This window comes from Rhopalosiphum maidis, chromosome 3, assembly GCF_003676215.2.
Source record: "Rhopalosiphum maidis isolate BTI-1 chromosome 3, ASM367621v3, whole genome shotgun sequence".
In the NCBI taxonomy this organism is placed as follows: Eukaryota; Metazoa; Arthropoda; class Insecta; order Hemiptera; family Aphididae; genus Rhopalosiphum; species Rhopalosiphum maidis.
Window position 1 is genome coordinate 9,050,307 of NC_040879.1, and position 16,460 is coordinate 9,066,766.

Here is a 16,460-nt window from a genome sequence, read left to right on the forward strand (position 1 = left end):
TGTAGTCTTAAAATTCGTAGATATGACAAAAAGTTAAAAATTACTTATCATTAAAATGTGTGGTTAAAAATTTATAAAATGTTGATATTGGTGTATAAGTACTAATTAAACTATTAATAGTTTATTAACTATAGTAAGTGTCTTACTAAACGTTGATAAAAATTTGAATTAGAATATAATAACACTACATGTTAGCTTAACATTCTTGATGACCTTTTAACACTATTTCTAACATCATTGACATTTATTAAATCTGCTGAGTAACCTAATACATAAATACATTTTACAAGATAATTATATAATAAAGGATAGTTTTATACATTATAAAGTATAATATCAATGTATTTTTAATGTTTTCATCAGTCTTAATTTTTTTTTCAGTTACTCTAATTATTATGACTTTTAATAGGAAATATGTTATCAATATTTATGATATATTTGGCTGATGTATTTTTATTAGCCATTAATACTAATACTATTTGATTGTACAATACTAAAAATATTGCCAATGTCATATTTTATATTTACTATATTTACTAAAGTGTTAGGAATAAACTGTTAAAAATCTGTCAAATCAATACAATTTATCAGAAAATAGGTAAGTATTTAAGTATAAATTAGTATAATACAAAAAATTTACAAATAATTTAATTATTAGTCAATAAATAGCATTTGGTTACAATAATAACTATATTATATAGTTTAATAGTTATGACTTATGATAGAATATTACTAAATAATACACATACCATCAGATATATTTGACTGTTTTTGTAATATATTATTATCTTGAGGCAGTTTTAAAATATCAGCTGTAGTACCAGATCCTATAAAGTATTATCAAAAAAAAATAAGTACCATAATTTATCAAAGAATATGTATTTACATGGGTACAAGGAATATATTTTTATGTGAACATTGTATAAGTTTATTTTTTTTTTTTAAGTTATGGCAAACTAATTATAATATTTTGTGTATTGCCTACCTGAGTTTTCAATATTTTGATCACAATATAATACTTTTTTAACTTTAATGCCATTGCAATCAGAACTTATTTAGTATAATAATTGAATATCCTTGTCTTTTTGAATTGTCCACGTTCCAACAGAAGATAAAATTATGTTATATATTGTCAATATGTTCAACTAATAAAGAGGCATGTTTTTCAGGTGTTATACAATTAATACCATCAATAACAGTTCTCTATAAAATAAAACAGTTGCTGTCAGAAGCTTAAATATACAATAACATAATTATTACTAGAGAATATTCACAATTTTTTAAAGCCTAAATAGCTTGATAATAAGACTAAAAATATAATTTCAATTTTAATACAGCTTATAATAACGCAAATTTAGCAAGACATAATACCAACAACTTTTACAGCTTAAATGAAAACCAACATATTCGTCATAAAAGATATATAAAATAATAAAATATTTAAATAAAACAAATCATAATCATTGTGTCACAGTTAGATTAAGTTAAACATTATATTATAATATCTAACATTATGTATAAATTATATAATAATTAATGGATAAAAATTAATTATTTAATAGATAATAATTAATGTATATTATAATATAATATAAATTATTTGCATACTAAGTTAAATAGGTTGTATGACTTCTTGAACATTGTAGAAAAAATTTAATGGTTGCTTTAAAATGTAGATTTTTGTTTTTAATTTACTAAATTTTATTTTCATAATCAATTTGATGTTTTTATATTATTCCTTGTTTTCATTTTTAATTGTAAATATAGATTATATTAGGTATATGAAATAGCTTATTAAACGTATTAACAACATTTAAATTAGATACATTTTTTAAATTTTATTATTCAAATATTAATATTATTATTGATATTGTAAAAAAATACTTTGACTTTTATCAATTTTCTATAGAAAATCTTTGTCTGAATCATAAGATGGTTTAAAAATATTTGTTTCTTTATTTGAATTAACTGTTTGAAAAGCGTCTAAAAAAGTTTTAAAAATTTAGCTATTAGAATTAATTACATACAACAAATGCATTAGAAAAAAAACATTTTGAATCTTACTGTGATAATGAGGGGACAGCTACCAGAAGATATTTTTATTTGTTTTGAATTGCTGACTCAGTTTTTTTTGATTTGATAATTGTAGTGGGAGAAAATCGTTGACCTCTATAAGGACATTTACTTTTTCTTTTTGTCATCCCATCAATAATGTCATCAGCACTTGATAAACCTGATTTGTGCACTGCCAATAGCAATTTTGTTTTTGATTCGTTAAATGAACCTGAACTATTTGTATATAACTAATTAGTATACTATTCACTAGATAATCTAGATATATTTATTAAAATAAAAATTTCTTAACTATAATATTTGTGTCCAATTCTTCTAGATTTTTAAAATATAAAATCATTCATAGTTGACTTAATTCTTTTTTGAACATATTTCTTTAGAAGCTTAAAAGCTTTAAGCCAAGCACAAGAATTATTTTTCAACCAAAAGTTTGGTACCACCATGGCACCATAGAACATAATAAAAGTGACAGCTATCAAAATCCCATATTTAGACTAAGTATTAAGTATATTACAGGTAAATCAATTACATCAATAAAAACTAAATTATTGTCACTTCTATCGCTTATCTAAAAATAAGCGAAATATTTTGAAAATTAAACTATGTGAAGAAAATACCAAAATACTTGTCTTTTTACATTTTAATACAAAAATATTACATTTTTTAAATCTTCCTAATATTATTAGTAAACTTCCTATACTAATAAACTGTATCGTCTAATCATTTTTCACTAATATTTGGACACTAGATGAATATTTGACAGCTATTGTTCAAACAATAAGATTACCTATTTTAATTATTTTTTTAACTTTTTTTAATTACAATATAACAAAACCCTCTACACTCTATAGTAATAACCATAAACAACATTGATAATATTGCTTTGATGTTTACATTGGTCTGAAAAACAATTAGTGGGACAAACACCCGAATTCATGTCGCAACTGGTGCTAACAAAATCAAGAAGAATAGGCTTGATGGACCTGGCCTACTGAAATACACCAGCTATAAATTATGAATAATACAAGAATATAAATCCCTCGCTAGAAGAACGAATCGCCTTGGTTCACAACAAACTACGCAATAGCAATAAACAAAGAATACCATATATGGACATGTACGGAAAAGACTACATCCTGCCACGTATCTAACTAGGTCATCGCACGTTCGCAAAATCCTAAATCGCGTGAACAACAAATGAGTCACATCCTTTGACCAGAAGGGACAGAGGAACAGCAGGAAGAGGGAAACTGGCTATATAATAGGGCCCTGAGGTGGACCCCGGCAGACGTGATCTACCAGTGCCAGCACAAGCACCTTCACGTAACTCCACATTACTAATCAGTCTTTACGACTTAGTCTTTTTTTCTAATTATTTGTACTTAAACCAATTTACACATTAATTATTTTGTCAATAAATTCAAACTTTAAAGTATTTACATCACTCTTATTAATTAACCACGGCTACACCACCACTGCAATACCCGTTGCTGACTGGCACACTACACTATGATAAACAATGTAATCAAAACTTTACAATTCAATTCGAGAAACTTATTACAAAGGACATTATTTTTGAAATAGATACAGAAGAAGAGTAGGAAGGGGGAAACCGACAATAGAAGGGGGCCCTGAAGAGGATTCCTATAGACGTGATCCGCCAGAGCCAGCACGAGCACTTTCACGTCAGTTGACAGCACAAATCAATGCCTGCGATTTAGTCTATTTTTCTAATTAAAATACATTTAGAATAAATTACTGTTAACCATACTTTAATTATTTGTCAATAAATTAAAACTGAAAATATTTATATCATTATATTTATTTAACCACTGCACATCAATTGCGGAATGGCACTCTATATTTTGGCGCAGTAGCTTTCGGAATTATTTCAAAGGAATTACCTGTGTTGGAAATTTTTTCAAAATAATTAAACGTCAAGGGATTCAAGGAGGAAATTCATCACTGAATCATTGATTGAAGAAGAAAACTGTAGAACGTTAACTTCATTGACTCCAAGGAAGAGCCATAACGCATAGTGATTAACCCGCAACAATTCAACAACAATAAATTATAATGCATGCAACAACTTCTTAAGCCGTCATAGAAGAAAAACAAAGAAAATTCCTGGCAATTGAAAAAGAGAAACATTATTTTACTATACTAGGAAAAGATGAAAAGCCTAAATGTCTAAAAACACATATAAACAATGCTAATGAAAATTATTTCTGAAATATATATAGGGACATATAACAAATCAGGTCGCCCACTAAATTTAGTTGAAAATCATGACTTGGTGATTGGTCAATTGCTATGACTATCATATATCCTGCCATAATCTAATTAGGTTATCGCACGTTTGCGTGAATCCTAAACCGCGTAAACAACTTGTGAACAACAAATGACTCACACCCTTTGACCAGAAAGGACAGAAGAAGAGTAGGAAGGGGGAAATCGATTATATAAAGGGGCCCTGAAGAGGACTTCGGCAGAGATGATCTACCAGAGCCAGCACGAGTACATTCACGTCAATTGACATTACGAATCAATCCTTATGATTTTGTCTTTTTTTTCTAATTAATTACACTTTGAATAATTTACATTTACTTGCACTTTGAATATTTTGTCAATAAATCTAAACTGTAAAATATTTTCACTTCTTTTATTTATTAACCACAGCTACACCATCACTGCATATCAATTTTCGGATAGGCACACTACAGCATAAAGATGACTTTAACATTTCAGAGATTGTATTTTTAAGTTTCAATATTATACTGTAGAGGAGACCACACGTTGGGTATGCCCCACTGTTCCTCGGAATTTTGAAATGTTGTGGGTATACCTCCGTCATAGTTCAGTACTCTAGTAGTCTTCAAGTAATCGATAACCCGGGATACAAAGTAAGAGGTTTCATTTTTATTATAACACCCTGTCCACAAAAATAAAATATTGATTCGATAAAAGTAATTCATATTATAGTTCAGCCAGGATCCTAAATCTTCGTTCCAAAGTATCGCTGTGACTCATACTCTTCATTTGTTTGCTGTTTCTTTATACTTTCGTGCTTAGTCAGATACATTCAGATATCTATAAAAATCACTGAGGACACTTGCCTCCCAGTATATGAGGGCTTTAATTCCACCGTACATAATGAACAAATTTAAACCTTATTGTTAGAAATATAAATAATAAATAAACCACCAGCCAGGTATTTACCTTGATTTGTACCATTACGGACGAACTACCGTGTGGAATAATCATTTCCTGATTATGCGTCCGCTTTGAGTTCCAAATAAAAATCTTCTTTCTCATTATCTGTCTCGAATACATGTAATTTTATGATAACTTCCCTGTGAAAATATAAACTATTAAGAGACTATAAATATTTTAAAGGGAGATACTATTAAACCAATGTATATAATGACAATAATGTAATTTGTAGGCAAATAGGTAGTATAAATATGCACGGTATCGTAGAAAAAATTAAATAAATTTGAAATTTTAATAACACTTCCTAAAAGTATTCAATCAGAAATAATATGTTTTATTCCCAATGAATGTTTCTAAACAGTCTAAACGTATACACTAAATTCTAGTTAACATGTATGAAATTTAAAAATAAATTTACCTGTATGATTATGGTATTGGGCAAGGTATAAGGTTTCTTGTATTTTACTACACCGACAATATGATTTGTTATCCAGTAAGTTACTTCTATTTCCAAGAGGTCTATGTGTTTTGCTAAGAATTGTTTATCATTCATAGCCTCCACATAACTATGCATCACTGGCACAATTAACGGAGGCTGTGATCTCTTTGTGTAATAGATCCTCCGTTCGGGATATGTCCGAATGTTTTGATCATAGACAAATATGATGATAATTCCTTTTACAGTGTTTTTCATTTCGTACGTTAATAGACCCCTAATAATCCAAATATCCAATAAGATTCCCAATAGTATATTTCCTGAAACCTATCACTGGGTACTATTATTGGATTATGAACATAGATAATAGAGTAACGATCGGGATTCAAACGCACATCGTCGTTTATTTTTCTGCCAAGTGTCTTCCATATTGAGTTTATATCCATCATCTTCGTTTGTAATTAATGATCAGTCATATAATTTACGAATTTTGGTTTGGGTATCCAGTCCATAGGTATCCTGCATTACTGGAATTCAGGGTTTTCAACTCCGAAATGGAGATTTATGAAATCCTTTGGATTTGACTTCAGATTTTTTTTTCATTTCCAGAAGTGCTCTCATGGTTTCGTTCTGTGAAAATATAATACATATGTCAACAAATGTTTTGAAATCATAGTACATTTCTGACATTTGAATATCATGTACCTAGTTATTCCCCGTAAAAATAAATAAACATATAAACGTAATAAACTGTATAGAATTTTTTAGTAGGAATATTTACAAAAAAAAAAAAAAATAGAAAATTAAAATAATTCTACGGATTTTCAAAAACAAAATATTTATATATATAAATATTTAAATAATATTTGTAATTTTCTAGTGTTGTATGCACTAATAAATTTTCTTACGTATTAAGTTATTGCTTATAAACTATATTTATTAAAATATATAAATTTTATTATAATTATATACTTTATATTCTCTTACACTTGGCCTATATAATTTTATAATGCATTTTTTTGCAATTTTCCACGTTTTTGGATTTTTTTAAATTTTTTTATTTTTTAATGAACAAAATACTCAACTATACTAAATTTATTATTATATTAATAGATTATTTAACAATAATAATTAATTTAATATATAAATCTAAACACACTTATATAATACTTATTTCGTTTATTTTAGGAAAAAAGCTTTCCTATAAATACCATCGAAAATAAATAAAATACAGAAAATAAATGCTGGGTATACCTTAACCTCCCGAACCTAATAATATTAAAAGGTGAAAAACATAGTTAAAAGCTGCAGTTTTCTATGTAAATAATTATGAAAATATTTTAATTGTAATTCAAAGTTTAAAAGACGATGTTAATCCCTATCAAGTATTAGTGTGGAAAAGCTAAAACAGCTTGTACAAGATAATACAGTCAAATGTGGGTTACAGCATTCATACAATTATACTTTTCTGAGTTATCCATTAATCTTACAAACTTAAAAGAATCGAATAGTGAGCTACTAAAAGTATGAATATGTTTAGAAAAACTGAAGATTTTTTAACAAATATTCCTGGTCCAAATGAAATAAAAAAAAACTAAAGATAAATAATTTATGTATTAAATTGAAAAAAATATAGGATATAAAACTATTAAATCTTACTATGAAGTCATATTAGGTAAAGTAGATGTTTATTTAGATGTAACGCTTAAATTATTAAATTTTTTTAATTATGCATCAATAACTATAGTGTAGTAGAAGCTGAACATATTTTTTTTTTTTGGAAAAACATATTTTAAGTAATATAAGATTTAATTTTAATGAATATAATTTGGAAATATATTTAATTATTAATTTTAATTAAAAATACATTCATAATTTTTTTTTTAATTAATTTAATTATAATTAGGAATTTAAAGTTTTTTTTTATGACTTTTGTATTTTTACAGTGGAATTTATTATGCATTTTTTATGTATTTTAGGGTATAATTATACCATTTTTTGTGTGTTTTAATGCAATTAAAGCCGGTATTTTCTTATAACATATATCCCCCTGTCAATTCCTGGGCACGCCACTGTTTGAAGCTGTGAAAGTCTGCGATTAAAAAAAAAAAAAATGTATACTAATATGGAAGTAGCAAAATATGTAAATAGAGAAAATATTTCTAGATTACTATCACAAGCTTTTGAATCCGAAATATCATGAAAAATTATTCGAAAAAACGAAATTATATACATATATTTTTAATGTATATCATATATTCATATCTATACATATTTTTTTTATTTATATTAAGCTTTAAATTTTAAATATGATTCATACAAGATTTAGTAAATAAGTGAATGTAATTTTTTTGTTATAATTTAAACCAGACCGCTGTAGTATCTTACACTTGTATTTTTTTTTGCTAATAGTACCTAAATAGTTAATTTTAGGAGAAAATATTAAGCACTGTTTATTTTAAAATTATGTATAGATTGCATTTAGTGTATAATAATTTTCCAATAATCCAAATTTCCATTCTAGCATTCTTGGGATTAAAATATTCTGATGTTATGAAGTTATTTGAATAATTTAAGTACCGAATATAACAGCACATATGTTTTATTTTAGAATTTGTCTATAAATTATACTAATTCCAAGTTATAACAATTAACTATGTTTATGAATAAAAATATTTATTGATGTATCTTACATTTAAGCATTTGCTATATGTAATAAGCATTAAGTATTATTTGAGAATAATAGTTTATTTATAATACTATTTAAAAATATAAATTTCCAATAAAAAAAAAAAAATTGCTAACGTTATTTACAGGGCTAAATTAAATGTTCCCAGTAATCAGAATAAATGAATAAAAATGTAATATGACACCCATATAAGTTGTTCTTAAATCTTGTATAAAAATATTAAAAATACATAGGCACAATAATTTGAAATTAAAATTTGGATGAAATAACTTACTTAAACAATAAAATATAACGTTTTTACTTTTTAATATAATTTTGTTGAAATTTATAAACATTATTCGTATGACCTTAAAACTATTACGCGTGTATTATATTATTATGAATAAACGTAATATAACGTATATATACGTAATAAACTTTTGTTTTTTTTTTAAGCTTTAAATATGTTTATTTAATATATCTTTTAAAAAGTATTCGAAATTATTTCTGATATATTATGATTTTCAAATACATATCTTGTATTTATTTGAAAATTATATTTTTTGAAATTTGTTTTTTATTTTGGTTTTTGGAATTCAACATTGTATCCAATGTTTAATTTTGTTTAGCTTTATTTTTCCAATTACATATTTTTAATCGTTAAATTTTAGTTCTATATATTAATGCGCAATTTTTGTTTGTAAGAAAAAAGATTATTTTGACACAATTTTGATTTGATAGTATCTATGCTTATTACGTATTGAAAATATGATACTAAATTGTCATGTTTATTAGCTATATATCTATACTCTTATATCAAATTTTATCAAATTTTAATATTAATATTAATATTTTAATAAATTACAATGTAACCTTATAAAATTACCTGTATACTTTTACATGTCTAGTAGCTAAGTACCTATGGGAACCTATCTATACTTTTTTTAAATTTAATTTATTTACAAGAAGTCAACATGCCGTAAATTGTCTAAAAAATAATACAAATTAACGTTATAAAAATAAGAATGACCTACAAACAATAAGCCGACTACGGTATAAATGTATAATAATTATTAATAATATAGGTACAAGAATCACGTGTTACAGATAAGTATTTTGAAGGTTGATGATAAAATATTAATAAAGAAATTTGGATTATTATTGGATAGTTTTTAAGACTGTGATTTGTAAAAAAATTATTATCATAACATATCAAATGTTATACCGATGAATCGTATCGAATTTTTTATTCAAATTTATCGAATTACAAATTGGTATACTGATTAGGAATTTGAGTAATAATTAACAAAAAATTGTTCATAGTTAAACTAATTAAGAACTGTCGGTATTTAAATACTTTTAAAAGAAGTTGTTGATAACGATTATTATAAATATTTATATACTAAGAAAGAATAAAAACCATTTACAGTTGCATTCATCATCATATTATAGATACGTAATTGAAATTAAGATACAACTTTAAATAATATCTACTGTAAAGTCAAAACATATTCCAAAGTAATAGGTACATTAAAAATGCACATTCATACGAAAATATTTAAAAAAAAATTTATTATATATCTCTACCATCATGGCAATACCTCTTATTTCACATCTTTAAAATTATTCAATTTAGGAAACACCATAAATACTAAATAAATCACTATTCGTTTAGTTTTATTTATTGCAGATAAGACGTGTTTTATACATCTATGGTCTAATCTGTATAACCTTGCTTAAAATTATATGAGATACCTATATGAATTATTTCATTAAAACGTAGTAAGTACCTACGTGTTGTTAGGGGCGGCGTCGTGGAAGTATTGCAAAGCATTTACATAACTGCAGTTGTGTGCCAATCCGCAATTGATGTGCAGTCGTGGTTAAATAAATAGAATGATGAAAATATTTTCAACGTTTTAATTTATTGACAAATAATTAAAGTGTGATTAACGGTATTTATGCTAAGTGTATTTCAAAAATAGACTAAGTCGCAGGCATGATTTGTGCTGTCAACTGACGTGACGTGCTCATGCTGGCTCTGGTGGATCACGACTTTCAAAGTCCTCTCCAATCCTTCAGGGACCCCTTCTATAGTTGGTTTCCCCCTTCTTGCTCTTCTTCTGTCCTTTCTAGTCAACAGATGCTAGTCATTTGTTGTTCATAAGTTGTTTACGCGGTTTAGGATTCACACGAACGTGCAATGACCTATAATTAGATTGTGACAGGATGTAGCCTTTTCCGTGCATGATGTCCATAGATGGTATTATCTGTCATATAGTTCTGACATGAACTAAACTGATTCGTCGTTTTAGCAAGGGACTGATATTATTATATTTTAGAGTTGGTGTATTTTGGTAGGCTGGATTGCCTAGATTCACTTTTTCTACTATTTTGTTGGCATGGATAACTAGTGTTATATCTCATTAATCTTTCGGAAGTTTTGTTATTATAACTATTATTGCGTATTACTATTACCATTATTATCTGAGATGTCAGAGCATAATGTATAACGTTGTCTGTTCAAAAATAAAAAAAGATATATGTTGTTGACTTTAAAATTGTTCACCATATGCACAAGATATAAAAATTAAAACCTAATATTACTGAAAAGTTATTTATTTATTTATTTTTGATTGTTTTTATTACCTTAAAATAATAATTATTATTATCTCAAATTTGCTTTAAATACATACCTATATCAAAAATACCTCCAGTAAAATATATTCTAATTATAAATAAAAAAAAAAAATATTATAGTAGCTATAAAAAATGTGTAATTATTTACCAAAATATGTTTTCATTAAGATTTCCTACTAAAAAATAAAGCGAACAAAAAAAAAGAATCCAGTGGTAGATGTACACGAAATTATATAAAGATACTATAACAAAGGAAAATTATACTATATAAAACAATAAATTATATAAAATAAAATAGCACTCAAACATAATATATTTGACTAAAATATTTACTTAATCCCTTATTATACCTAAGTCATTCACACAGCTTTTTAATAATTAAAATTATTTATTACATGAAAATTTATAAAACTTTTTGTATACTATAACGTTTTTTATTTTTAAATATTTTTGTATTTATTCTATATTTAATAAATTAGTTATTCGAAATAATAAATAGTATAACAATCATCGAAAATATCGTCTCATTATCGTGGTATTATACTTGACATAATAATTTTCTATTAAAGTTTAATAGATTAGAATAGTAATGTAAGTTATATTTGCTTTTTGTACTTCGAAAAATAAAATATAAGCTCCTGGCGTTTTCCCAATGTAGTAAAAATGGTTGTTTAATGACTAGCTGTTAAATAGGAAATATTAATTTATAACAAAGTCAATTTAATGGTTTTTTTTTATAGAAAATAATCAAAGAAAAAAATATTTTAAGTTACCAATAGGCAATAGCAGATCTAACAATAACAAAAATTCGGTTATTGTGAGCCACTCTTTAAAATGCAAAACTTAAAAAATTGGCTTTAATAAAAATATTATTATGAGCATTTTACATTGTTATATTATTTACAGTGTGTATTGCAAGTCAGCCATAATTTTTGTAACTTAATAGCGTTACAACTTATAGTCACAATGATATTGGTACAACAATCTCGGCCATCATCTCCAATCTTCATTAATTTAATATTTCAGACCACAGTTTGTTACTATACTACCTATTGGTAGTTGGGCACCTGGTACGCCACGCCCTTCCCAGAACCACTTGTCATTATAATAGTCTATAATATACCATTTCGGTATTGTACTATCCAATCTTCAAAATGTTAGTTAGTTATCAAGTATTATAACAGGTATTAATAAAATGTAACTATAGTAATAATTGGTATGCAGTTGACAAGACGATGGTTATGTATATAGCATTATAGTGTATATACCAATATACCTAACTATCGTTTACTATCTTCATAGTTTATCGTCAAGCTGTGTGGACTCCAATGTTATGTGGACATAATAATATCATGACCAATAAGGTATATAGTATCATAGAGCGAGTTTAATATGCATATAGTATAAGTAGTATAACTATACATAGTACACATAATAATAGAATAAACATACTACACTTACTATTTCATAGGCACTTCACCGACAATAACCACGGATTACGCGGCGTGTCGGTACAAATCATATAATTCAACAATTTTTAAACTTAGGTAATTTTTTTAAGACCAATGATAAATGTAATACACATTCAAATTTAAATTGAAACAATCTTCATATTATATAACTGTAATTTGTATTGACTTGGAGTTTTAACAGTGCCTAACCGTTTCATAATGTAGAGAGAGAGTTGAGTAACAGGGACTTGTTGGTTTACGAAAAACTATTAATATTTTATATTTATAAAGTGAAAATAAAATAATTGTTTTAACTAGCTGAATATATTCTTAGACCTGTATTTTATATTTAGTAAAAACCACCGATTTAAGACAAATTCAATTATTTTACGTTTTTAGATTTTTACAAAATAGCGAAACTAAAAAGTATTTACTATATATCTAGTATGTTAAAGGCAGTATGCCAGTATATACCTACTTATACTTAACACAGCGTAACTTTTAAAATAATCAAATATACTTATATTAATTTAACATTCGGGGCCATTCGCGCGGGGTAATGGAATTATTTAAAATAAACGTAGGTATAGGCAATACAATTTTTAAAGAGATAATTAACTGAACTAAATTCCTTTTTGGTTTGTGGGAGAAATAAATCTAGACTAGAATAATTCAAATACGTTTATACGAGTGAACGCTCGGTAAACAGGCAATAATCTACGCATATATATATATATATCTATCTACACGGTACTCACATATATTGTTTTATGTTTTACTTTATAATTTATATTATATTATGCATAACTGTTATACAACAAGAAAAAATCATACGCATTTATTTTAATATTCATACTCATATAGTACACAAAGACGAATATTGTGTTCAGGGTTAAACGAACGTTTAAGCACAGCAGCATATATTATTATATGCCCTAAATTTCAATTCGATGGATTTATAAGAAAGCTTCATACATATAGGTTTATTGTATAATTAAAATATATCGGCGCTTATTGCATAATATATATACATATTATGTTAAAATAGAATTGTTTATAATACCTATATTATGCTATTAACATGACGTATCATATAAATATTATTTATATTGTTGGGATACGTACATTTGATGCACGTAGTTGTAATTTTTAATATTATTATTACTTATTATCGTAATATTATCCTCTTTTAACTGTATGGAAAATTCATATTTAATTTTGAACTGAAAACATAAAAATATAAATTTAATAAAATGATAGATGAGTTAAATTAGAATTCAATATGCAATTATATAATATATATACGAATATATTTTTACGAAAAACGTATTGAGTGGAGACGATTATCATCTTTTGTCACTATAAAAAGTAAATTTCATTATCATTATTATATGTATTTTGATATTTCTATTAAAGTAATTTATTTTACAATTAGACATTAATAATACATTAATACAATAGGTTGAATTATTTTTACATTTTAAAATATTATTATGTGTAAAGACATACGTAAAAGTTGTAAGTTTCCACAAGTAATGTTTTTGAAGTATAACAAAGTACCTATTCAATATTGTTATTCATAATTTAAATATATGTAATTTCGTCTAAATTATATCTAATAATGACTAAAAAATTATATAACGAATATATATTTAAGATTTTGTGATTCAAACATGAACAACTTTTGTCTTTTGACAATGCGAAAAATATTTTAACTACATTTTTAGAAATAAAACTATTATATAAAAAAATTTTAAATACCAAATGTCTGTAAATAAATCAAAAAGAGTCGAAATATTTTGAGAATTTTACCGTGTATAAAAAGTGATAATATAAAATTTTATGAAAATTACAAGTATCTATGGCCTATAGGTATGTATTGAATTACAACAAGATATTAAAAATCTTTTGAGAAGAAATAGTTATTTTATAGGTTGTTTTACCTATATTATATGCTATTTTGTAAGAACATGAAATTCAAATAACGATAATAAAAAATTAATATGACTTTTCAGAAGAAATTTTAATTTGTTGGTATTCTACATTTTAATACTTATAATTTTACTCACAAGGAATATTTAAAAAAAAAAAATAAAAAAATTGTATGCCTTTATTAAATATGTAGCTCAAAAAAGTCAATAATTTTTTTGAAACCTTTGGTAAAATTTCAGTTATCTACATTTGATTGACAACTTATTGTTTATAACAACACAAAGTAAAAATACACATCATTGTAGAACGAATATATTTGTAGTTTCGCTCAGAATCTAAAGAACATTTATTTACTTACCTAAAAAGTAATGCTGATATGCAATAACATTCTGTGTTCCAAAATAAAATGATGCATAAAGTATTTAAAAAAAATCTTAATAAATACATAATTTTTAAAATATAAACGTTATTATGTACTAAAAAATTTATTTTGTTAAAGGTATACTTTTAAATTAATTAAATATTTGTGTCATTAAATTTATGCCGTCGACCAAAACTCACATTTCTACACTAAAAAAAATAACGCAATAGGTATGATGTTATAATGAACTAATGTAGTTTATCTGTGTAATATAATACAGATATTTATAAGATTATTTTTTTTTAAAACTTCATTAAGCGATAGATCGTTTTGATAGTTGTTCATTTTTTTTTTTTTTGCTAAAACGATTAAAATAATAATAATAAATTTAAGTGCATTATTATTTATAAAATATAGTTATGTAATATATGTTGTTTGGGTAAGTAGGTATTTGCCAAAACACTTCTTTTATATGACGCTTCCATAATTGTTAATATAAAAAGTAATAATAACAGTAAAAATTGAAAAAAAAACAACATATTAGTTGTAAAACAAATTTAAATTTAATAAACAAGATTCTATGCTAATATATGATTTAACAGTGATCAAAAGTTAACGGAAAAATGTATTTGAGTTAGTTAAATCAAATCCATCGTTAAATTGTATGATTTTAATAGTTAACTTATAGCCTATCAAAATGACAACATCTAATCAATAAGTTAAAAACCAATAAAGATAATTGTATACATTTGTATCAGTTACCGCGTCCGAGTCATATCATAGAAATAAGTCCTATAATCATATACCTAGTGGCTAGTGAATTATAATTAATGCGTTATTGACGTCAGCGAAAACTTGGCATTTGACAAAGCTTCATGTATATTCAATGATTCGCATAAGAAAAAAAAGTGGCTAACATTTTAACCACGATTTTAGAATTTAAATATTACCTATATCAATGATGGTTGTAAAGTCGTTTAAGTTTTCACAATAAACTTTAAAAAACTTAAATTGTAAATAAACTTAACATTATTTGAGTAGTCATAGATATTATACTAATATTATTTAAATACTAGGTTTATGGTAAAATGTTTTTTTCATAAGATCAAGAGGTAGAATTCTGTGTTATTTTTAAATTTACGCCAGTGGCGTGTTTGCATGGTAGACTAACTAGGCTCGGGCCTGCCCAATTTTTATTTGACTGTTTGGTTTTTGTTATCACAAATAAAAATGTTATTATTAATATTTATTATTGAATATTATTATCATAGCCATATGTCCCATGTGATAGGATCAATCTTCCCTAGGTTAAGCCCCAATTCACATTTTCTTTTTATTATCTCATTAAAAAAAAAAATTAAAGTTATGTTAATATTAATATTTTAAAACAAACAACTAGTTTATTTATTTTTTACTTGTTTAAATTTTAGAATAAAACTAATAATGTTAAAATTTAAATATAAATTTATAAAATAGCAATATTAAACCTACAATCTACATATTGGGTTATAACTTTATTTTTTACAACTTGATTACAGTCCAAGTGATTTTTGCTGCAAAAACCAATCATTATAGGTTACTGGCGTATTATAGGTAGGTATATTACATTGAATTGGTAGGTAAGTACTTAAAATTTTAACTTTTCCTAATATTGCCTACATCAAACTTTTTAAAAAGCTTTGTTGT

General features: G+C 25.2%; 1 protein-coding gene across 3 annotated transcripts; it reads right to left on the bottom strand.

Moving 5' to 3' along the window:
- Positions 1-728: 728 nt before the first annotated feature.
- On the bottom strand, positions 729-14,898 carry LOC113559613 (trehalase-like). 3 transcript variants are annotated; one of them, XR_003406018.1, is made up of 7 exons: positions 14,772-14,898; positions 5,705-6,352; positions 5,293-5,426; positions 2,065-2,289; positions 1,885-1,983; positions 986-1,203; positions 729-827 (listed from the first exon to the last, which is right to left on the bottom strand). XR_003406018.1 is itself a non-coding variant. In XM_026965362.1 (3 exons), the coding sequence occupies exons 2-3, from the start codon at positions 5,978-5,980 to the stop codon at positions 5,388-5,390; spliced, it is 315 nt and encodes a 104-aa protein (XP_026821163.1). In that variant the 5' UTR covers positions 5,981-6,352; positions 14,772-14,898; the 3' UTR covers positions 5,214-5,387. The 3 variants fall into 3 exon arrangements, 1 of the variants encoding a protein (XP_026821163.1); XR_003406019.1 differs by lacking the exon at positions 1,885-1,983; XM_026965362.1 differs by lacking the exons at positions 729-827; positions 986-1,203; positions 1,885-1,983; positions 2,065-2,289 and having other exon boundaries at positions 5,214-5,426.
- Between the last annotated feature and the right edge of the window lie 1,562 nt (positions 14,899-16,460).

Bases quoted from the DNA above. Each gene is read 5' to 3' on its own strand.
- LOC113559613 (XM_026965362.1), bottom strand. From the start codon at position 5,980: ATGAAAAACACTGTAAAAGGAATTATCATCATATTTGTCTATGATCAA. The intron at 5,427-5,704 runs GTAAATTTATTT...ATATTTTCACAG, and splicing joins CCAATACCATAATCATACAG to GGAAGTTATCATAAAATTAC.